This window comes from Diabrotica virgifera, chromosome 6, assembly GCF_917563875.1.
Source record: "Diabrotica virgifera virgifera chromosome 6, PGI_DIABVI_V3a".
Classification (NCBI taxonomy): Eukaryota; Metazoa; Arthropoda; class Insecta; order Coleoptera; family Chrysomelidae; genus Diabrotica; species Diabrotica virgifera.
The window spans coordinates 208495936-208522560 of NC_065448.1; the positions used below are offsets into that span (position 1 = coordinate 208495936).

The 26625-nt window shown below is 31.8% G+C and overlaps 1 protein-coding gene across 2 annotated transcripts in view; it reads right to left on the reverse strand.

The window, feature by feature from the left end:
- LOC126887175 (ankyrin repeat domain-containing protein 12) overlaps positions 1–26625 on the reverse strand; it is a 191314-nt gene that overhangs the window by 130399 nt on the left and 34290 nt on the right. For both annotated transcript variants that reach the window (XM_050654560.1, XM_050654559.1), the window contains exon 3: positions 21115–21384. In XM_050654560.1, coding sequence (XP_050510517.1) covers positions 21115–21384 — 270 coding nt within the window. The remainder of the gene's footprint in view (positions 1–21114; positions 21385–26625) is intronic.

Sequence of the window (26625 nt, forward strand, 5' to 3'; positions counted from 1 at the left end):
TATCTTTTGATCAGAATGTCCTATTGACAAAAATTAAAATTCGTTTTAATGGTGAAGAGTGCAGCTTTCGTATGCAATATTTATATTTTGCATAAATAAAGTTCGTTCTATGAAGCTGTTAAATATATTAGGGTGGAAGGTAATTATGGAATAAAATTATTTCTGCCCTTGTTTAAAAAAAATTTAAAAAACGCTGAGACCCGTCAACTTTTATATATAAATGTCAGCTTTTTAAACATTAATTTGAATGCACAGGGTGATTCACTGATTCACGCAAGCCTAGCACAACCCACGAAATTTATTTTTAATGGAACACCCTATATATTTTTAATTTTTAAAAGCTGCTTAAAAACTTGATTTCAGCGAACTATATCATGTATGGTGTATTATGAATAATACAGGATGAAATTTTGAAATTATAACTTATGAAATATAATTGTTTGTGTCCTTATTTTAGAAAATTATAAAAAAAACGTTAGAATATGTCATATTTTAAATTTAAATATGCACTGTTTAAACATAAATTTAAATATACAGGGTTATTCACGCAAGTCCAGCATAGTCCATGATCTTTAACTTTAATGAAATACCCTGTATATTTTTATGTTTTTAGACGGTGACAAACAACCTCATCTCAAAAAAGTGTATTACCTAGGGTCTATTATTAAGAGGAAACAGTAGCGATCAACAGGTAGCGAAAACGCGTTCCAAGATTGCGGCTGTAATTTTGAATATTTTTTCGAGATATTTGGCACACGTATTCGTAATATAATAAAGAATGGCGGTACAGAGCCCAATTTGAAAAATATATTAATATGTGTAAATTACTCTGTAATTAAATACAATATTAAAAAAACGAGCCTGTACCGCCAGTAAGAAGAACAAAAAAATACACTTTCTTCAAATAAACTTTTTTATCCGATGCCTAGATAAAATTTTAGTAGTTCCAAAATGATACAAAATCTAGGCATCGGATAAAAAAGTTTATTTGAAGAAAGTGTATTTTTTGTTCTTCTTAATGGCGGTACAGGCTCGTTTTTTTAATATTGTATTTAATTACAGAGTAATTTCCACATATTAATATATTTTTACTTTTACATATTAATACTTTTTTATCCGATGCCTAGATAAAATTTTAGTAGTTCCAAAATGATACAAAATCTAGGCATCGGATAAAAAAGTTTATTTGAAGAAAGTGTATTTTTTGTTCTTCTTAATGGCGGTACAGGCTCGTTTTTTTAATATTGTATTTAATTACAGAGTAATTTCCACATATTAATATATTTTTCAAATTGGGCTCTGTACCGCCATTCTTTATTATATTACGAATACATGTGCCAAATATCTCGAAAAAATATTCAAAATTACAGCCGCAATCTTGGAACGCGTTTTGGCTACCTGTTGATCGCTACTGTATCACGTTAATAATACAAGGTGAAATTTTAAAATTATGTATAATTTTCGTCAAGATATTAAATAGGTACATCAAATTTTGAAATTACTAATTTATCATACATTAAATAGCGGTATTATTCTTTTAAATTAGTTAAAATAAAGACGTACATTTTTTTTAACTAAGTAGGTACCAATACATTGGGTTTTGTAATTTATAAATAATTTCAAAATTTCACCTGGTATTATTCACAATAGACTCTACGTAATACACTTTTTTGGGATGAGGTTGTTAAGTAGCTTCTAATAATATAAAAATATATAGGGTGATTCATTAAAACAAAAGATCATGGACTATGTTAGACTTTCGTGACTCACCGTGTATATTTAAATTTATGTTTCTAAAGCGCCCATTTGAATTTAAAAGTTGACGGGTCCCAGTATTTTTTATAATTTTCTAAAATAAGAAGGACACAAAATATTTTATTCCATAAGTGGTTTCAATACTTTATAATTTCAAAATTTCACGCTGAAATATTCATAATACACTCTACATTCTACATAATATAGTTCGTTGAAATCAGGTTGTTAAGCAGCTTTTAAAAATATAAAAATATACAGGGTGCTTCATTAAAAATAAAACTTATGAACTCTGCCAGGCTTGTATGAATCAGCCTGTACGTTTAAATTTATGTTTAAAAAGTGCCCATTTACATATAAAAATCGACTGGTGTCAGCGCTTTTTATAATTTTGTGAAACACAGATAGAAATAATTTTATTCCATAAGTGCCTTCCACACTGTATAAAATTTTACACGATTTTTACAATTTTTTATATTCTTATAAGATCAACGAAATTTATCATTTCCAGTGACCAGTCACTTTGTAATTTCCATTGTTATAAACCTATAACATGAAATTTCGATTTTGAGTTCTAGTAACAAATATTAGGTATTTGAAACATGCCTAAAAAACTGAATTTAAATTTTCACATTACAAATGATCTCACGTCACAGGAAATACCTCCACGACTGACGAAGGCACTTGGTGGAATTTGTAGCTGAAGTTGAGTAATTTCGAAAATCGTAGTTGTGCAATCGAAAGGAAACAGTTTTAAACGTTTTAGATCGTTTGTAATGCGAAAGCTTAAATTCGACAATTTTTAGGCATATTTCAAATACTATATATGTTGCAAAAACTCAAAATCGAAATTTAATGATATAGTTTTTGAAAACTAGGCTCTAACAAATGAAGTTTCAGAATGAAAAGCGAGTGGAAATAATAAATTGTATTGATATGAAAATCTTAAAAAATGGCGAAAATTGCGCAACGTTTTTTTATTTAACAACTTTATATAACTGGCCTCATTTGCGGCAATAATTGCATACGAAAGCTGTAACGATGTGCTGTCCGCCCGGCGTTCAACAGAGGATGAACGCGTTTCTATACCAGCGCAACTCCCACTACGTGCCACCTCTCCGACGGAACCAAGGAGTGATGGTTACCGAGAGTGTACTTAAACTTACGAAGAGAATCGAGGATCATGAAATAATGAAATCAGTTCCAATCAATGTACATACTGAATTGAAAGGAACTCAAGCCAGCGGCAGTTTTGCGATGGAATGAATCCAAACCTGCCGAGGTGTTTTTCTTTTGCCTGCTTTATCATTCTTCTTATCTCGTGGTTAATCTCCCTGTATTTATTGTTATCTTTGTTCTTATATTATCTCCGCTGTAGCCTCATATTAAGTATCTCGTCGTTCATACATTCCTCTTTTCTTTTTGCGGAAGTCTTCAGTATTTCTTTGCAAGGTTCTAGTAGACAATGTTTTGGTCAGTCGATCCCAGTGCTCGTCAATGTCATTGGTGTCTATGTTGAGTTTGCCACAGTTCATATGCAGTTCGTGTTGGAGGCATTCTTTTAAATTATATTATCTCCGCTGTAGCCTCATATTAAGTATCTCGTCGTTCATACATTCCTCTTTTCTTTTTGCGGAAGTCTTCAGTATTTCTTTGCAAGGTTCTAGTAGACAATGTTTTAGTCAGTCGATCCCAGTGCTCGTCAATGTCATTGGTGTCTATGTTGAGTTTGCCACAGTTCATATGCAGTTCGTGTTGGAGGCATTCTTTTACGTTTTGTTGTCTCACCACACCCGGCCCACACCATGTCCGACCACACAAGGCAAACTATACTGGAAAAGTCCTTAAAAAAATCAAGTGGGAGGTGTTTCCTCATCCGACTACCACTTGTTTAGAGCAATGAAGACCTGGCTTGCAACGCAGCGCTTTGATGACGACGCGGAACTACGAGACGGCGTGAACACGTTGTTGAAGTCTAAAGCAGGCCGCGCACTGAATCGGCATGGAGCGATCGGCTTGGCTAAGAGCAATCGGCAGATTTTGCTATACATGGAAATAAATGAGCCACCGCGCACCGCCTAAGAACGTTCGACATTCGACAGTCGAATTATTTCCATGTGTGGCAAAATCTGCCAATTGCTCTTAGCCAAGCCGATCGCTCTATGCCGATTCAGTGCGTGGTTTGCTTCAGGCTGCAGAATTTTATGATGCTGGTATTTTAAAACTAATTCACCGCTATGATATGTGCCTGAATTTGTAGGAGATTATGTAGAAAATGTCTCTTTCAAATGTGTATAATAAAATCTTTTTCCAACTACCTCTACCCAAAGTATACATTTCCTGACCTGATTGTAGGGAGCAAAGCCGTACTTTTCCTCCCTAGGAAGACAAAGTACTTTTACTCCCTAGGGAGTAAAAGTGACGTCATGATATGTCAATGATGAAATAACTTATTGGCGCCCTTTATAAGATTCTATTGTCTATTACGTAAGTATCTATACATTTTAACGTTTATTTATAAGAACACTCTGTATTTTGCAGAATGGTAAAAAACAGTAAATTGTTATTTTGATTTAACAATGTTTACATTAATAATGTGACATATTTGACAGTTGACAGTTATGACTGTACCTACTTGTTAGTTTTAGTTCTCGAATAAATTTTATTAGTTAGTTACATAAGTAAATTATTTAAAAATGAAAATATGACTTGTTATTTGAGGAAGGTGGAAAAATCATATGTATAACATGGTAGTAAAGTGCCTTTTCCTCCCTTAAATGATTACTGCCCGATGCGTAGCAGCACTTTACTCCCTTGTTATACAAATAGCTATTTCCACCTACCTCTATCCAAAGTATACATTTTCTGACCTCATTGTAGGGAGCAAAGTCGTACTTTTCCTCCCTAGGGAAACAAAGTACTTTTACTCTCTAGGGAGTAAAAGTAAAAGTGACGTCATGGTATTTCATTGATGAAATATAACTTATTGACGCCCTATACAATTTTATTTTCTATTGCGTAAATATCTATACATTTTAACGTTTATTTATAGAACACACTGTATTTTGTAGAAAGGTAAAAAGCAGTAAATTGTTATTTTGATTTAACAATGTTTACATTAATAATTTGACTTATATTTGACAGTAGCAAGTAGCACTTTGCTCCCTTGTTATACAAATAGCTCTTTCTTGTACTTGTTTTTTTTTTTCTATTCCAAAACGTAACATACTTTCTGGATAGCCCTCGTATAATCGCAATCCACCATAATCAAGCCGAATTATTACATTAACATAAACTTTCCATGATAGAAAGCCTAATCTAAATATCTAAAGAAACACTTTACGCGTGGCAACATTGCTCCATAAAACTTTCGGACTGTAATGCTCATAAATTTTGCCCGCTAGCGCATATTAATTAATAAGTTTATATTTGCTACAAGGCTATACACAGCTAAAATAATGTTCGCGATAAAGACCGAAGTCGATTTGTCGATTATAATATAGCGAATTTCAGGCGTCCCCCCTACGACAGAAAATAGTATTCTTATTTTTGTTCTTTTCGCCCTCTTTAGTGAAACGCTTACTCCGGAAAATGTTGGTATAGGTCGGGGATAATATAATGTAATTATTAACACACGATTTCTTCTTTCCGGTTGTATAGAAAAAATGCGTGACGCTTGGTAGGAACTACTTTTTTTCTTTTGATGGTCTTGTCGGTTTTGAATAAAATAATTTGAATTGAACACACACATAAAAATTATGTACTCTAACTTTTCCCATGCATGAAATTATTCAGGAATTACTTTTTATACTAGGTCTCTTTTTTACTCACCGAAACTAGTATCGCAAAAATAAGCCGCCTGTCCATAGAAACCACAATAAGTTAAACAAGGATAAACAATATGGCATGTCGCTGATATCTTGTTTACTATGAATTATGACGTTTATCATTTTAAGTGATAGTGACATTAAGCACATTTTTGTCGTACATATTTGGTTTATTTGCATTTATTGTTTATTTGGTTTCATAAATCTTTATAAAAAACTTTTATTTACTTATCAATAAAGTTTATTTGGTTTTATATTTATAAAAAATAAATATATTTCAGTTAAATAAAGGAAAATTTGCAATTCTGCAAACCGAAGCTTTTCACCTCGCAATTTTTACAGAATGGATGGATTTGCCTGAAAATTTAAGAATAAGTAGTGGATAGTCCAAGGAACAAAATCTATATGATGCCGAAAGGCGCTTTTACCATGGGGGTGGTTGCCACCCCATCTCGGGGGTGGAAATTTTTTATTATATTTTGACCGCAAAAGTTGATAACATCCATTCTAAGCAAAAAATGTTCTATACATTTTTGTGATAAAATTAATAGTCTTCGATTTATTCGCTATCGAATGTGTTAGTTTTGTATAGAAAAAATCAACGTTTTTCGATATACTCATTTACGATTCACTCAATTTTTGCCGTAGAAAATTTTTTTTCAAACCAGGTTCTTAGGAATTAAATAACCTACAATTTTATACCAAAAAAATTTTTTCGTATCTCTGATGCTAATCTTTCTATTCTGAAGAAAATGGCATTTTTTACCAAACTACAAAAATTCGTTATTCGCTTTTAATTCCAGTTTTTTTAAAACTAATCATTCTAAGCCCGTCAAACTTCTAGAATCTATTAATAATACATAAATAAATTAGAATGAATAAGGCCAATGACCAAAAACACCTCTACCTTACATTATTATGCTTACAATTGGATTTCTCCTTTTTTTTTCAAAAAAAATATTGATTTTTTAACCGTAATATTTTTATTTTTTATCCTAGAAAGTTGTTTAAAAAATGATTTTGTAGGTTTTTACAAGATCTATAAGCCGTTTTTACAAGATCTATAAGCCTATTAATATTAAATCTTTTTAAAATCCTCAGTCGCAAAAATAGGTGACTTTGAAAGGGTTGGTAAAGGTGGTTTTTTCATGTTATTACAAGTTTTAATTGTCAATAGCTCACTCAATTTTTGCCGTAGAAAAAATGTTTGCAAACCAAGTTCTTGGGAATTAAATCAGCTACAATTTCATATTTAAACATTTTTTCGTATCTCTGATGCTAATCTTGGTATTCTGAAGAAAAGGCCATTTTTTTCCAAACTAAAAAATTCGTTATTCGCTTTTAACTCCATTTTTTTCTTAAACTAATCATTCTAAGCCGGTCAAACTTCTAGAACCTATTAATAATACATAAATAAAAAAGACCAAATAAGGTCAATGACTAATTTTAATTAGGGTGGTGATTGGGGGTTCCCTGCGATCACTTTTTCGCTGAAAAAAATAGGGACAACATTCTTTTCATTATAAGTCACTTAATTTTTGAGCCAGAGACTTTTTTTTATTTCTGGAGATAGATATTTTTAAGTACTTTAAATTAGTTTGAATAAGTTGTCCTTGAAAAATGCATAGTTTTCCCGTCTTTTGACTTTGAAACTACCATATTTAGCATTTGACAAAGAAGAGCCAACATATAATAAAGTATTATAGTTCGGTTACTATTGGTCTTAAAGAAAATTTAGAAAAACGGTTTTGTTTATTTTTTCAAAAGGTACATTTTTGTTAAGTAAAGTTGTTTAGATCAAACGAAAACTTTTGGAGTTATTAGCAGAAAACTTATTAAAAACATTGATTTTTCGATAAAAAAAACTAACACTTTCGAAAGCGAATAAATCGAAAACTATCAATTTTATCAAAAAAATGGATAGAACGTTTTTTGCTTAGAATGAACGTTTTAACCAACTTTTACGATTAAAATATAATAAAAAATTTCCACCCCCGAGATGGGGTGGTAACCACCCCCATGGTAAAAGCGCCTTTCGGCATGATATAGATTTTGATCCTTGGACTATCCACTACTTATTCTCAAATTTTCAAGCAAATCGATCCATTCTGTAAAAATTGCGAGGTTTTGTCCTATTTTAAGTCCTACTTGCACTAGTTATTAATATCGTAGTGTTGATAACTCAATTTGTGAAAAACTTGCGTTTGTATCACTGTTTCCCCAAAGGTGCGATACAGTATTAAAAATATTAATTGTTTTTTACGTAATTCACTCGATGGTTTTGTATTTCTCAATAATCTCACCGTCTTGTTTATTGTTATTCTTATATCATTATACCTAGGTATGTACTTATATTATTGTTATTGTTACTAAATTTTTGTAGATCGTTTTTGAACACACCTATGATGTTGAAAGGAAGCTACAACTAGCTTACCTTAGCTTAGTACCATCTTTTTATTTCAGTACTTAAATTACGTCTCAACAGCTACTAAACTAATTTTTCTTCGTTATTGATATGTCATATTGTGACTGGGTGATTGACATAAAGTCCACGCCATTAAAAAAACCTTAGGTAATATTAAATCTTCTCAACAATAGTAACTTTGTTGTTGTGGTTTTTTTTAATTATTTATTTTTTACCGTTCTATATTTATCTTTATATTAGTAATAGTTTGTATGATGTTCAAGCTGTTTAATGTTGAGTTTATCAATCTCCTCAATAGTGAAAAAGATTGAACACTTCAATAAAATAACCTTATAAAATACACTCTAGCATGGAAGTAAAACAACTTCTATGTAATAGGTATAATATAATAAATTCCTAAAAAATCCCAATGGATTGTATAAAATGTGTTCAGATCAGAATGAACGTTTTCGGACCTATCAGTCCATCATCAGTGAACTCATGTACTTGCTAACTAGCCCCAGAACCAACCAATGGTTGTAATTATAATTCAATATACATTCTAAGGTGTTGAAGGGCCACGAATGTCTGCCAATCACATTCGTAGCCCAAGATGGTTGTTAAAGTTCTTGTTAAAGGTTGTTAAAGGTTATCATCTAACATCGGCGTTAAGCCTTCTCAATTTCAACACCTGAGAATGTAGATTGAATTATAATTACAACCATTGGTTGGTTCTGGGGCTATTTAGCAAGTATTTAAGTTCACTGATGATGGACTGATAGGTCCGAAAACGTTCATTCTGATCTGAACACATTTTATACAATCAATTGGGATTTTTTAGGAATTAATTATATTATACCTATTACATAGAAGTTGTTGTACTTCGATATTAGAGTGTATTTTATAAGGTTATTTTATTGAAGTGTTCAATCTTTTTCACTATTGAAGAGATTGATGGACTCAACATTAAACAGCTTGAACATCAAAAACCAAAACGATATTTTTTTAAATCCGGGCCTGATTTTTTCTAGTTTGAATAAATCAGTTGATTGGGTGGTAACATAAATTAAATATTTGTTCAAAAAAAATTAATTTTTGTAATAAAAGTAAATTTTTTTAAATCTATGGTTCACTTTAACAAACTTTTAATTATTATTCATAGTCAAATTTGATTATTTTATAAAAAAATAAGTAATCATGTGGGGAAAAAGTAAATAAGCCATTTTAATTGCCTATTTGTCTAATTTGTAAAATTCATATTAGAGTTTTCAAAAAGCGTATACAGGGTGAAATTTTTTCTAAGACCCAAACGAACTAATTTTTTAAAGCCGGACCTGATTTTTTTCCAGTTTGAATAAATCAGTTGATTGGGTGGTAACATAAATCAAATATTTGTTAAAAAAAATTAATTTTTGTAATAAAAGTTAATTTTTTTAAATCTATGGTTTATTTTACCAAACTTTTAATTCGTAGTCAAATTTGATTTTTTTATAAAAAATTAAGTAATCGTGTGGGGAAAAAACAAATATGCCATTTTAATTGCCTATTTGTCTAGTTTGTAAAATTCATATTAGAGTTTTCAAAAAGCGTATACAGGGTGAAATTTTTTCTAAGCCTAAACGAACTAATTTTTAAAAAAAGAAAAGAAAATAATCGTTTTCGTTTTGATTCAATTCGAGTCTCTTGCCATCCTCTGACACCGTGTTTCGGGGTCTCTACCCCTTATCAAAGAGGCTATGCAAGTAGACTGAATTGAATCAACTCGAAACGAAGAAGAACTGCATATATTAAAATATCTGCAGCAGAGTGTGGTTAGACTGTCCTCTAACGGGGAATGACAAAATAAATAAAAATAATAATAAATTTCGACCACGAGTCAGGATTCTGTTAACCGAGGTACTATAGTACCAAGCGGCGCCGCTAGGAGGAGCACTCCAACAATGCGTCTCAGAATACTTGAAGAACAAACCGAACTTTCATCACCAAGGCCGAACTGGCCCAAAAAAGGTGCATTAACTCTAAACGGAAGGCGCCAGTATTTCTCTTCTCCTAACCTTTTTCAACTTTTTTGAAATCCTAATGCATGTAAATCAATATTATTTAAGAATTGATGGATTCGACCGATACTTGATGGAAGTTTATTTTCTCTAACAATAAAACACTGAAAACGTTTGTTTTCTATACTTCCACAAAATTTATTATAACTATGTGACTACAGCTGTTTCGGCAGAGTGCCTTTCTCAAGTGATTTAGTTTACTATGGGTTTGCCTTTTTAAAGTCTTTAACTAAAGAGGTTGAGGAGTGGGGAGCTGTTTGTCTCGAGTTGGTCATTCAGAATTATATCTGTATTTCTCAATTTATTAATTTCCATTGACGCTAAAAGTGATAGCTTAAGGCCTTTATTTTGAATGTGTAGAATTTGAAACTCTTCATTGAAAGAATGATTATGATCTAGAAGGTGAAGTGCGTATGTAGAAGTGTCTGTTTTTCTATTGTTGAAAACCCTTTTGTGTTCTGCTATCCGTTTGTCAAAGGTTCTGCCAGTTCGAGACAAACCAACCAACCTGCAACCAACTCGAGACAAACAGCTCCCCACTCCTCAACCTCTTCAGTTAAATACTTTAAAAAGGCAAACCCATAGTAAACTAAATACTAAATCACTTGAGAAAGGCACTCTGCCGAAACAGCTGTAGTCACATAGCTGTAATAAATTTTGTGGAAGTATAGAAAACAAACGTTTTCAGTGTTTTATTGTTATTTAAGAATTATTTTAAATTTTACTTTTAATTTAAATCAGTTTAGACATTTGAGAAAACATGCTGATTAGTAGTCGAACTAAATTTCTGAATTTATTTAGATTTTTTAGTGAGCTCCAGGGCTCCACAAATAATACGTCCAACATAAATCCTAACATAAATCAGCCTTTATATTATGACGGGGACATGGACGATACGGCTGTCTTACAGGGCACGTTGAAGAACCGTCTGATATGAACACCGTTGACTAGTTTATTGCCGGATTTATACGCAGCCATTGCAACTGCTGCTGCTGCTGCCCCTGCCGGAAATAAGATATCGACGCGAGTGAGGTGTTCACATCAGTTCCTCGCCAATGTCCTCACAACTCATTTACCGAGCGACTCTCAAGAATGGAATGTGACGACAGCATCGACTTGCTCACTTAATCACTTGCCGCTTTGCCGGCGGCAAGTGAGAGAGAGAGAGAGTAGTTGAATGTGAATACTCACTCGCGCTCGCAGTCCTTTGACTTCCGTCCCAAAATTCCGACTTTTTGGGGAGCGCCGTACAATGGCAGTAGCATGAGCAGCGGCAGCGCGAGTGAGCTATTTACACATTCACGCTGCCCACTTCCCTGCCCAATTCGCTGCCCAACAGGACCGAGTGTAAATGCGGTATACCATACAACGGAACGGGGCGACGGGAATGTGCTGTGACGTGCGCTTTCTATTGTTCTACGGCACGTATCGTTCACGCTCCGTGCTAACATAATAATGTAATATTATCAGCCTTTATAATGCAATATATAGGTTTTAATTTTAATTTTTAATATCTAGTAATCACAATATTTTATTAATGAGATGACACGACACATGAATAACATCTGCAAAACAGATTTTACATCTCACATGAATTATAAAAAAATGAAACGATGATTAGAAAAGTGTTTATTTTTCAACAGTAGAGGATCCGATATAATTTTGATCTGCGCCGAGCTGTTTAATGGATAAAAATTATTGGATATGTAATTTAGTCTGTTAACAATTGAGGGGATTAGATGCTAAGGGGTACAAGTGACAAAATATTGTAAACTGAGTTAAGTGCACAAAATAATACTAGATAGTACATATTAAAAATTTAGTGGGAAAGAGATACGGGTGAATTAAACTACTGGTGGTGACATATCGCAGATTCTAGTTTGACTACTTACAAAATATTTAAAAAGAGTTTGGGACAAACAGGTATAACTACACTTGTATCCGTTTGACTGTAAGGTGTTGGATATTATTTTTGGTGAATCGCTTAGCATCTTTGCAAATCAAGTCCTTATAGTCCATGTGGTGACACCGCCTCCGTCTGGAAAAATTTCTGATTAGGTTTCTTTGTGGATTCCCATTCAAAAATGTCCCCTTTAAACAAATCTGAAGGGTGCCGGGCGGAATTTTTGGGCAGAAATTGTTTAAATCGTTTTCTTTAAACAAATACAAAATACGTTTTTTGCCCTGGAACATATATTTTTAAGTTTTGTGGGTCATTCTAAACAAGAAAGGTATCTTGTAAATTTTCTCAAAAATTGATAGTTTTCGAGTTATAGGCGATTTAAAATTTGAAAAATGCGAAAATACGGATTTTGGAGGCCTAAAAACTAATAATTATGTTTAAAAAATCGGATAAACACGCATATTTAACAATTAAAAAACAACGGTATAAATTAAGGTTAGACGAAATCACTCTCCAGAATCTTAAAGCTAAATGTTTAATCTTCAATACAAGTATCTGGCAACCTCAAAAATATTAATTTAAATATGAGTTTTTAAGCCTCGAAAATGTGTATTTTCGCATTTTTCAGATTTTAAATCGCATATAACTCGAAAACTATTAGTGTAGGAAACAGAGGTTGAACCTTGCAAAATGGACACAAGTCCGGTTTTATTTTTTTTTCTGGTATATCAAGGGGTGCTTATTATAAGACTAACTTTTTCTGAAAAAATTTCGCCCCGGAACCTCCCTTTTCACCCCTTTAAAGGGGGTAATTTGTGGTTTTTGCGGAACGTAGCCCTTCCTGTAACTTTTACAAAAAATTTCTTTTATAGAAATATGAAGAGAACTATATTTTCTACGATTTATTTCCAACACCATCTCTCTATCATCCACCGTTTAGCGGGGGTGGCGCCCTAAAGTTGACAAGTTTTTAAAAAAGATGTTTTTAAAAAATATATATTTTTCCCTAACTGTAACGGAAATTAAGAAGAAATCCTGCGGAAATTATTCACAAATAATTGACTGATTTTTTGGTATAGGTTTTACTTAAGGGTAATTGCTCTTTTTTTAATTACAGGGTGTTACATTTTAAAAAACCTCTTTTTATACCATCTGAACCGTTTATGCTAGAGTAAAAAGACTTTCAGCGATTACCCATGTACTGGTGCTATTTACAAATTTGTATAATGCACCCCCATTTTTTCCCCGGACCACCCCAAAAAAAAAGAAGAATTAATAAATAAATTGATTTTCTTGGAATCCTTCACACACAATGCCCTTTATTAATATGCTTCATACATCATTTTGTGGACGTTATTATTACCCATGCATGGACACCAAAAGCAATTTCCTAGTGCAACCCCTGAAGCAAAAAAAAATAAATAAAATGGGGGGTTGAAATTTTTTTTTTGTTTTTTGCTTTTTGATCCATATGGGCATATGCTTCATCAATAGTGCTTTTCAAAAATATATATGGTTATTGCAACATCTCTGCGAAAACCACCCCTATCCTTGAAAATATACTGCAGAAACTACCCCTATCCCTTGGCGAGCATGTTTTTACGATTTTCTCATTACTTATGTATTCTTTTTAAACAAAACTTATACATGGTTAAAGACCACTATTTACTCTAAAAATTAAGTCCTATTCATTTTTTCGTATAAGTCACCGTTACGGCACAGTGGCGCCGTAAACCTCATATATGCTTTGGCGGGCTCCAGTTTTTGTTTTTTTTTTTTCGTCATCTGTTCGTTTTATTGATAAAGTACTTATGCAAAATAAAACAACACAGTGTAACCTACAAATGATGACTTATGCACATTTTACATTCTTTGCTCCCCAAAGCCACAGTGGTGGCCCAAAATAAATTTTTGCATATTTTCGCCACCTACATGCATTTTATTGCATTAATGCTACCTTAACAGCACAATATTTACCCTTAGGTGGTCACTACGCATTGGCGGATCCATCACCTCCCCCCCTCTCAAACCAAGTGATATTCTATTCAAAGATTATAAAATTATTCATTTATTTTTATAGAAATTTAACCAATTGGCACCCCCCTCTTAACGATGCTGGATCCGCCACTGTCGCTAAAGCATAAAAAGTCATTCTTATAAAAATAATATTAATATAATATAAGTATTTCTATAAAAATAAATGAATATTTTTATAATCTTCAAATATAATATCACTTGGTTTGAAAGGGGTGGGGGTGATCGCCCCCATCACCCCTCCCTGGATCCGCCACTGCTTAGCGACCACTTAGTGGTGAATATTGTGCTATTAAGGTAGCATTAACGCAATAAAATGCGTGTAGGTGGCGAAAATATTAAAAAATTTATTTTGGGCCACCACTGTAGCTTTGGGGAGCAAAGAATGTAAAATGTGCATAGGTCACGATTTGTAGGTTACACTGTGTTGTTTTATTTTACATAAGTACTTTATCAATAAAACAAACAGATGACGAAAAAAATAAACAAAAACTGGAGCCCGTCAAAGCATATATGAGGTTTACGGCGCCACTGTGCCGTAACGGTTGCTTAAACGAAAAAAATTAATAGAACCTAATTTTTAGAGTAAATAGTGGTCTATAACCTTGTATAAGTTTTGTTTAAAAAAAATGAATAGGTAATGAGAAAATCGTAAAAACATGCTGGATAAGGTAGAGGGGTAGTTTCTGCAGTATATTTTCAAGGATAGGGGTGGTTTGCGCAGGGATGTTGCAATAACCATATATATTTTTGAAAAGCACTATTGATAAAGCATATGCCCATATGGATCAAAAAGCAAAAAACAAAAAAAAATTTCAGCCCCCCATTTTATTTATTGTTTTTGGCTACAGGGGTTGCACTAGGAAATCGCTTTTAGTGTCCATGCATGGGTAATAATAACTTGCACAAAATGATATATGAAGCATATTAATGAAGGGCATTGTGTGTGAAGGATTCCAAGAAAATCACTTTATTTATTAATTCTTCTTTTTTTTGGGTGGTTCCGGGGAAAAAATGGGGGTGCATTATACAAATTTGTAAATAACACCAGTACATGGGTAATCGCTGAAATTCTTTTTACTCTAGCATAAACGGTTCAGATGGTATAAAAAGGGGTTTTTTAAAATGTAACACCCTGTAATTAAAAAAAGGGCAATTACCCTTAAGTGAAACCTATATCAAAAAATCAATCATCTATTTGTGAATAATCTCCGCAGCATTTCTTTTTAATTTCCGTTACAGTTAGAGAAAAATATATTTTTTTTAAAAACATCTTTTTTAAAAACTTGTTAACTTTGGGACGCCACCCTTGCTAAACGGTGGATGATAGAGAGATGCTGTCGGAAATAAATCGTAGAAAATATAGTCCTCTTTATATTTCTATGAAAGAAATCTTTTGTAAAAGGTACAGGAAGGGCTACGTTCTGCAAAAACCATAAATTACCCCCTTTAAAGGGGTGAAAAGGGGGGTTCCGGGGCGAAATTTTTTCAGAAAAAGTTAGTCTTATAATAAGCACCCCTTGATATGCCAGAAAAAAAATAAAACCGGACTTGTGTTCATTTTGCAAGGTTCAACCTCTGGTTCCTACACTATATCAATTTTTGAGAAAATTTACAAAATACCTTTCTTGTTTAGCTTCTTTAGAATGACCCAAAAAAACTAAAAATATACGTTCCAGAGCAAAAAACGTGATCTTTTGTATTTGTTTAAAAAAATTGTTTAAACAATTTCTGCCCAAAAATTCCTACCGGCACTCTTCAGATTTGTGTAAAGGGGACATTTTTGAATGGGAATCCACAAAGAAACCGAATCAGAAATTTTTTCAGAAGGGAGCGGTCTCCCCACATGGACTATTAATAAATTATTCAAAATAAGTGAAATAATAAATGTACCAAGTAATTTTTCATAATGAAAAACGTTTAATTTTTACGTAATTTTTCTTTTATTTTACTATAAGAAATTCGTAAGATGGCAGATTCGTTAAGTGGCAAAGAGAAACAAGTGCAAAATTTGAGGCAGAGGGGTACAAGTGCGAACTTTTTTCAAAATTTCAAATATTTTGAATGAAAATAAATACTAACGTTACAAAAGCTTTCACAATTAGATAAATAAAATGTATAAAATTAATTCAAAATAAGTCTATAAGTAATTAATTCGATGTAGAATTTACTATGTAAATTTAACTTTGACTTCGTTTTTCTCAACTAAGCCATTTGATCACTTGTACCCCTTAGCATCTAATCCCATCAATTATAAAAAAAGAATGTGTGTGTACTTTGTACGCACGTAAGAAGTTATACTTCTACTACATATTATGTGATTTTTAAGACAATACCAAAAATTTAAAAAAAAAATAAAAGAATAAAACGCACACAAACACATTGAAAAATGCCACAAAGAAAAAATTATTTCTGAACGATAATAATTGTTGGCAAAAATTTTAAATACGCATTTTCTGAAAAAAAAATATATAACAAATATACTTACAATCATAAAATTCATAAAAAAATAAAAAAAGAATGTGTGTGTGTACTTTGTACGCACGTAAGAAGTTATACTTCTATTATATGATTTAAACGAAATTAATATATGTACTTTTTATTTATATTTTATTTAAATATTAAACTAATTTATACTTACTACTTCTCAAACATTTTTATTAAAACAGTGCCAAAAATTAAAAGAATAAAAGAATAAAACACACACAAACACATTAAACATGCCACAAATGATTTCTGAACATTAATTGTCGGAAATTTTTTTAACTAAATACGTATTTTCTGAAAATAAAATTATATAATAAATATACTTACAATCATAAAATGTATAAAAAAAATAAAAAAATAAAAGTTTTTATTGGGATTCGAACCAGCTATCAGCGCGGTTGGTATATTGGGTTCATTCGCCTTAAACGCTTCGCCACGGAGGCAATGTGTCATTATGTGCGAAGATCGACTAACTAAACGGATTAAGCTTTTGACATTTTTGAATTAAATTAAATTATTTGGATTTTGAATTGAAATGATTTAGAATTGAAAAAATACAACAAAACATAGAGTAAGAAAACAATATATTAGGTGAACATTGATAGAAATTTTGATGGTAATCAAATTATGTAAATAAAAATATTACATACTATGTATTTTGGTAGGTTCAAATAAGTAGGTACCTATGATACATTTACAATTATTACGTACCTGCTGCTTTTAAAAACTATTTAAATGTCACTACAATTATAAACTTTTTTGTTTCTGTCCTCACAACAATAAAACTAATATATTATACATTTGTTTACCTTCATATTGAACACTTATTTATTATTGACAGATCATTTCAACACCCAATCAGAGCCTAATACCATACTGTCGGTGTGCGCATGCGCGCAGATCAATATAAATTCACCCTCAATCTCAATCGCGCCTAAAGAAGTATAACTTCAAAAAATAAAAACTTGCATCGGGAATTGAACCCGTGAATTTCGGGGCGCTTTGATTCGTAATCGAAGCCTAGACTCACTCGTCCAATTCCACATTATTTGTCATGTGGAAAAATAGGGTAACTGAACGTTTTACTGTTTGACAGTTGTTTTGAATATAATTAAATTATGCAGTTTAAATTTTGTGGAAGAAAATATTAAAATATAACGAAACAGTAAAAAAACAATATATTAGATGAAGATTGGTAGAACTTTTGTTGGTAATCAAATTAAGTATGTAAATCAAAGCATTACCTACCTACTAGATAAATAAATCTACGCCAAAAAATCATAATTTAAAAATAAAAATCGGACCTAATTTGGGATTTCTCTCTAAAATCCCCATTCTTGAGAAAAAAAATGTATGTATTCTAACCTAATCCAAATGTATAATTACAATACGACTATAATAAGAACTACTTACCAAATTAGAATGAGTTTTCCTTGTCCAAAATAGTCCAAAAGTCCAAAAATATATGTATATGAAAACTATTTAAAAAGGCAGTATAACTATTAACTAACTTTGTTTCTTTTCCCACAAATTTCAAAACGCAACAACCATAAATAATCAAACTACGTACAGCTGTGCCACAGCCGCCATATTGAATAATTTTTGACATGTCATTTGAACATCCAATCAGAACAAAGTTATAATGCGCATGCGCCGGGATCATAGGTTTTAACATATAAAAATTCACCCTCATATCGCCGGTAAAGAAGTATAACTTTAAAAAACAAGGGGTGCCGATTAATTAATAATTGAAAAATGACTTTTTTATAAATTAAAAAAATTTTTCGATCCTGGCAGATATTTCAGATTTTTTGGATGATTATAAACAAAATACGTCTTTTTGTAATTTTTCTCTAAGTTGATCGTCCTCCAGTTATAAACAATTTAAAACTGAAAAAGAACGAAACATGACGATTTTTAAGTCTCAAAAACACATAAGAAAGATTATTTTTGTAATCATCCATCAAGTACCTAAACTCGAGTTCAAACCTTCTTCTATCAGGTAACGATAAGAATTTTTGCCATGTTTTATTCTAAAATTCTATTTTTTAGTTGTTAATGTGGAAAACTCCTTATGGAAGACGGGCATTAACAACTAAAAAGCAATGTTTTAAAATTAAATAAGTCCAAAATACTTATCAAGGCCTGAGAGAATAAGGTTTGTACTTGAATTTAGGTACTTCGTAATTTCAAAAATCATATTTTTTACTTATGTTTTTGAGCCTTGAAAATCGTTACCTTTAGTTCTTTTTTCAGTTTTAAATTATTTATAACTCGAAACCGATCAACTTAAGGGAAAAATTACAAAAGATCTTTTTTGTTTAGAATGATCTAATTTTTATCCATTAAACAGATCGGTACAGATCGACCTTAATATCGTATCTTAAGACTACAAGTAACCTGTTTGTTTAAAGCACGAAATAACTACATCAGACTAAAATATATACAGGGTGGGGCATTAGTGTGACAAAGTCCAATTGCTCGTTTGTCATAAGAGATACGAAAAAAAGTTATTTAGGTAAAAGTTGGGGCACCCATAGTACCATAATTTAAAAATATTCTCAAATATACAGGGGCGTCCGTACTGACAGGGTGACACAAACTTATGTTTTTTAAATAGAACACCCTGTATATTTTTACATTTTTGTATTTTCCTCAATGTTTACTTTCTTAAAATATAGGGTTTTGTAATATTATACGAGGTATTTTAAAAGATAATTACGTTTTTTTGTTAATTTCTTAGCAATATTTACACCCTGTAGAATTGTAGTGATTCAACATCAAATTTTCTATTTATATTCAAACGATTTTTAATATAGTCTATTAATGTTAAACATTAACAGTATAGCGAAATGTTTAATTTTAATATACAGGGTGGGTCGAAACTCGGAATGAGTATTTTCTGAGTTTTCTTAAATGGAACACCCACCCTGTATTTTAGTATTGTAATAAAATTATGTTTTATGATACTTTTTTATTTTTTAAGCATTCCCTATACCTAAGTGCTTTAATTTGTAGGTTATTCGTGATTCTTTAAGCCAAACATTAATTGCAACAAAAATTACGTGAAATTTTATTAGGGTGGCTGTGAAAATATCCAATCGAAAATAATTTTTCAAAAAAAATACATAATAATCTAGCATGATCCTTAATTTATTAATATTGGATGAGATGTCCAAATACATTCGTAGTTAAGGTTGTTGGTGCTTAAAATATTAATCAAACATACAAAATTCTCCCTAGTTGGCTATGACACACAATTTGCTCAAACATTTGACATACTATTTATATAGTTCAAGTTCATTTGTTACCATGACTAATATTAATTTTTCTAATCAGGAACTGATTAAATTGGCTTTGTGCTAAGAGAGTATAACAAAAATGAGCTACTTGCAATAAAAATTTATCATCAGCAATTCCCTGATAGACGACAACCAAGAGGAGAATCTTTTGAAAGTATACTAAAACGGTTTCAACAGACTAGATACTTACTTAGATTGGAAGAACGGTTGTACTAATATGCATATCCTCAGCGACACTAAGGATTACATTTAATTCCTGTTTTCTTTATTTACAATAGTTTTTGTTCGATCAGATTTATCATAATCTAAGTATCCAGTTCGTTGAAACCGTTCTAGCATATTTTCAAACGTTTCTCTTCTTAGTTGTCGTCTATGAGGGAATTTCTGATGAAAAATTCTTATTGCTAGTAGCACATTTTTGTTATACTCCAGTAGCACAAAAACCTTATTAATCAGTTCCTCATTAGAAAAATTCATATTAGTAATGGTAACAAAGCAACTGGAACTATAAAAATAGTACAATGTCAAATTTTTAAGGAAAAGTGTCATAGCCGACTAGGTGGAATATTGTATGCTCTTATTAATATTTTCAGCGCACCAACAATCAACTACGAATTTATTTGGATATCTCATCCAATATTAATAAATTATGGATCAGGCTAGATTATGATGTACTTTTTTTGGAAAAATTATTTTTGATTCAATATTTTCACGGCCACCTAATAAAATGTCAAGTAATTTTTCTTGCAATTAATGTTTGGCTTAAAGAATCACGAATAACTTACAAATTAAAGCAAGTAGGTATAGAGAATGTTTAAGAAATAAAAAAGTACCATAAAATATCATTTCATTACAATACTAAAATACAGGGTGTTTTATTTAAGAAAACTAAGAAAATACTCATTCCGAGTTTCGACCCACCCTGTATACTAAAATTTAATATTTCGCTATACTGTTAATGTTTAACAATAGTAGACTATATTAAAAATCGTTTGAACATAAAATAAAATTTTTATGTTAAATCACTACAATTCTACAAGGTGTAAATATTTCTACGAAATTAACAAAAAAACGTAATTATCTTTTAAAATACCTCGTATAATACTACAAAACCCTATATTTTAAGAAAGGAAACATTGAGGAGAATCCAAAAATGTAAAAATATACAGGGTGTTCCATTTAAAAAAAACATAAGTTTGTGTCACTCTGTCAATACGCACGTCCTTGTATATTTAAAAATATTTTTTTCCGTAGCTCTTACTAGAAACGAGTAATTGGACTTTGTCACACTAATGCCCCACCCTGTAGATAAAAAGCATAAATAGTACATTTAAAAAAATGTACTCACCTGGTAAAGGCAAAGCGGAATTTAGAAGATAAGGCTTAACGGAGGCGGGAGCCACGTCTAGTGGAGTCTTCCCTTTAGAATTTTTTGCATATATATCCGCACCCTTTTCCACCAACAGCTTGACGAGTTTGAGGTGTCCGTTGACAGCTGCGTCATGGAGAGGAGTGTCATTGTCCAAACCGCGCGCGTTTACGTTGGCACCCGATTGGACAAGACGAAAGGCCACTTCGTACCAACCATGGTTGCAGGCTTCGTGCAGGGGAGTCCAACCTGGAAAACAGTAAATGTTAATACGGTATTCAATATGCGGAATAGGGTCACTAAAGCACAACGCTACATAAACCTCATACATAACCCACAAACCAGGATTTTGGAAACTATAGTCAATTTAGCTGGTGCAGTGTAAAAAATTTGCATATTGTACAATCACAACTGACAGAAAAGTTCAATCACAAAGTAGCATGCAAGATAGTACAGTTAAAGGAAATAAGAATTTAATTATGGTTTGCAAGTAATAGAAACCACGAATAGGCGTAACTAGAAACTTGGTCCAATTTAAGCAGATGTCGCTACGGTATCCATATAGATTTATTTATTGTAATTTGGTATTGGGAAGCTGGATGTTTTCAGTTCGTTCAGAGGTAGCCATGTATACAAATTTGTTGAACGAGTAGACAACTAACAATTTTCCTATAAAATCTGGTGTACCACAGGGCCGTGTTCTTGGACCAATATTATACCTGTTATACACAGCAGATCTACCCTACAACAATTAAACCATCACTGGTACGTATGCAGATGATGCTGTCATCCTTGCAGCCGACGTAAATCCAATTATAGCATCTAACATTCTACAGGTACAACAGAATGAAATAGAGACATGGTCAAACAAGTGGAGAATTAAAAGGAATGAAACAAAATCAGTCCAAGTGACTTTTATTACCTTGAGAAGAGAACAGTGTCCCCCAGTTTCACTTAATATCCAACTTCCTCAATCTTCTAGCATCAAATACCTAGGAATACCTCTTGACTCAAAACAATACATCTTGACTCAAAACTCAGTTGGAAAGAACATATTCTTAAGAAGCGAAAACAAATTGACCTAAGAATGAAAGATGTAAACTGGCTAGTAGGTAGGAAATCGAAAATGACCCTAGAAAATAAAATCCTTGTCTACAAAGCTGTCAAAACCTATCAGGACGTACGGGATCCAACTCTGTACGCCAGGAACCGAAGCTTTTCACCTCGCAATTTTTACAGAATGGATCGATTTGCTTGAAAACTCGAGAATAAATAGTGGATAATCCAAGGATCGAAATCTATATGATGCCGAATGGCGCTTTTACCATGAGTGTGGTTGCCACCCCATCTCGGGGGTGGAAAATTTTTATTATATTTTGACCGCAAACGTTGATAAAAACATTCATTCTAAGCAAAAAATATTCTATACATTTTTTTCATAAAATTAATAGTTTTCGATTTATTCGCTATCGAAAGTGTTAATTTTATATCGAAAAAATCAATGTTTTTCGATATACTCATTTACGATTCACTCAATTTTTGCCGTAGAAAAAATTTTTTCAAACCAAGTTCTTGGGAAATAAATAACCTACAATTTTATATTAAAACATTTTTTCGTATCTCTGATGCAAATCTTTCTATTCTGAAGAAAATGGCATTTTTACCAAACTAAAAAAATTCGTTATTCGCTTTTAACTCCAGTTTTTTTTAAACTAATCATTCTAAGCCAGTCAAACTTCTAGAATCTATTAATACATAAATAAATAAGAATGAATAAGACCAATGACTAAAAACACCGCTAACTTACATTATTATGCTTCCAATTGGTTTCCCCCTTTTTGTTTTTCAAAAAAATATACTGATTTTTTAACCGCAACTTTTTTATTTTTTACTTTGGAAAGTTTGGTAAAAAATAATTTTGTAGGTTTTTACAAGATCTATAAGCCTATTAATATTAAATCTTTTTAAAATCCTCAGTCGCAAAAAGAGGTGACTTTGAAAGGGTTGGTAAACGTGGTTTTTGCATGTTATTACAAGTTTTAATTGTCAATTTATTTATTTATTTATTAAGCTCAACAGGCCTTGAAGACCTAGGGCTGAAAGATTAAATTTTTTTCTTACAATTACAGTAGAACTCCAATTATCCGGACTTCAATTATCCGGATCGCCAATTATCCGGATCAGATTGAGAATAAGAAAAAATCAAGTTTCTAAAAAAATAATGCATTTTACTGTGATTCAGTATTGTGTGTCAATATTACGTAATGTAAACTGTCATTTACATATTGTTGTGTATACTGTATTGTTTTTCATAATAAATACCGTATATGTTCTCCATTGTGTTTTGCTGTAATTACGTTTCTTTCCCGGAAAAGGCCTTTTTTGAGAAAAATCCAATTATCCGGATTTTTGATTATCCGGATCGGGTCCGGTCCCAATTAATCCGGATAATTGGAGTTCTACTGTACTACTACATTATATATTTATAACACTATATCCTATACTACTATACTATATACATACAATATTACATTCATTTATATAAAACACTTAATATTCCTTATAGTCTTTCCATACATTTCTTGACCACTTCCTTCCATTGTTTTCTGTCCAAAGCTTTTTCTTTCCAGTTCACAATATTACTCTTTTGTAAGTCTTCATATACGATCTCTTTCCATCTCCTTCTTGGTCTACCTATTCTTCCTTTTTGGATTGGCTTACGTGATAGTACCATTTTTGGCATTCTTTCCCTTCCCATTCTTTCAATGTGTCCTAAATATCGGATTCTCTGTGCTTTGATTGCCGTCGTTATTTTTGGTTCGTTATAGAGTTCTTCAAGTTCCTTATTATTTCTTCTTCTCCATTGACCATCTATTTTCACGCCTCCATATATTGCTCTTTGTATTTTTCGTTCCCATCTTTCTAAAAGGTCTATTTCTGATTTTTTAAGCACCCATGTTTCACACGCATATGTAGCTGTAGGTCTGATAACGGTTTTGTAGATTCTTATTTTTGTTTTTCTTGACACATATTTTGATTTCATTAATGATCGCAGTGCCCCATACTTTTTCTTCCCTTTTGCTATTCTTGCTTTTATCTCGCCTTCCCCATGTCCCTTTTCATCTATTTTTACACCCAGATAAGTAAACTCTTAAACTCTTTTAAACGAGCATGAATTTTCTCCTTCTATCTCCAATGTGAAATTGTCCTCTTTTTCTTTATCTGTTTCTCCCATTATCATGTACTTTGTCTTTTCCTTATTTATGAGGAGACCAAACTTTTTTGCTTCTTTTATTATATTTCTCATTAATTTTTTTAGCTCTGTCTTACTTGTCGTTAGCTCACTCAATTTTCGAAAAAATGTTCGGGAACCAGGTTCTTGGAAACTAAATAAGCTACAATTTCATATTTAAACATTTTTTCGTACCTCTGATGCTAATCTTGATATTCTCAAGAAAAGACCATTTTTTCCAAACTACAAAAATTCGTTATTCGCTTTTAACTCCATTTTTTTAAACTAATCATTCTAAGCCGGTCAAACTATTAGAACCTATTAATAATATATAAATAAAAAAGACCAAATAAGGTCAATGACTAATTTTAATTAGGGTGGTGATTAGGGGGTTGCTTCCAAACACTTTTTCGCTGAAAAAAATAGGGACTGATATTCTTTTCATTATAAGTCCCTTAATTTTTGAGCTAGAGACTTTTTTTATTTCTGGAGATAGATATTTTTAAATACTTTAAATTAGTTAGAAAAAGTTGTCCTCGAAAAATGCAAAGTTTTCCTGTCTTTTTACTTAAACTACAATATTTAGCATTTGACGAAGAAGAGCCAACATATAATAAAGTATAGCTCGATTATTATTGGTCTTAAAGAAAATTAAAAAAAAAGCTTTTGTTTATTTTTTCAAAAGGTACATTTTTTAAGTAAAGTTGATTTGATAAAACGAAAACTTTTGGAGTTATTATCAGAAAACTTAGTAAAAATATTGATTTTTTCCATATAAAACTAACACTTTCGATACCGAATAAATCGAAAACTATCAATTTTATGAAAAAAATGTATAGAACGTTTTTTGCTTAGAATGAACGTTTTTACCAACTTTTGCGATTAAAATATAATAAAAAATTTCCACCCCCAGATTGGTTTGGCAACCACCCCCTTGGTAAAAGGGGCTTTCTGCATGATATAGATTTTGATCCTTGGACTATCCACTATTTCTTCTCAAATTTTCAAACAAATAGATCCATTCTGTAAAAATTTCGGGGTTTTGTCCTATTTTAAGCTTCATTACTTGGACTACAGGGGATGTGCGAGAAAGTCAAATACAGCCATAAAAAGAAGCCAATCGAAAATACTACGAACGATAACTGATGCACCTTGGTATGTATCAAACCTAACGCTTCATGAAGACCTATGAATCGCGTTCATACAGGATGTGATCACTAAATCACCATGAAGGACTGGAATCTCACAGTAATTTCCTAAAGCAACCTCTAATAGAACATCATGCCAATAGGAGATTCAAAAGAATCTGGCTAGCTGACCTAAAAAAAACAGTTAACACGTTGACGGACAGAACGTCTATAGACGTCTAATTTCCATTTATGTAATGTAACATAACGTCTATAGACGTTGTATTTTTCCCTATTCTACTTTGCAAAATACATATAGTGTCACAACAATTGCTTATACATCAACGTGTTAAAGTGGTCTTGTCACTGGAGAAGACCTCACCAAGCCAATAGGAGCCCTTTACTCCGCAGCCAGCAAATTAGCTTATAGAACCTTATTTGTGTTTTGATTGCTAAAGAGTGTGACTTAATAAAAAAAAATAAAGAGGAAAATTTAAAAAAAATATAATATTTATGCAATAGTTACCAAGTGACCATCGTTTAATATGCCGCCTCCATTTAACCATCGTTTACTAAGTTTTTACTAGATCTATTAGACTCTACACCTCAACCAGTAAAATGGCACTACCAAACGAACAACTACATCCCAAAGTCTTAGTCACAACATAACAATGAACCGCTGATAACAAACATTTAATACACAATTAATAGATTTGAAGCAAACTTACTGCTTGCATTTAAAAATATTTTATCAATGAATAAGAAATGCCTCAACTGGTGAGATATTTCAAGGTGCAAAATCGATATCCTAACAATAACAAAAGATAACAAATTATTAACATTAAATTTTATGGTATTAATGTTTAAACGAGACTGAAAGGATATTTTAGCGTTAAATTCGAAAATAACTCCAATGCTGTTCAAATTATTCAGTTTTATTTGCATATAATTAGAAATTCATCTGTCAACCTTTTTATATCTCGTAGTATTCAGATGAGATACACTCCTATAAACAGGAGAATAGGACTAACAAGGGCAGCTTAAGGAAAACTGAGTTACGGAAAATCTCAACCGGTTTTAGAGCAATACATAAATCGTCAGTTTGTAAGAAAAATTTCAACACCCCGTATC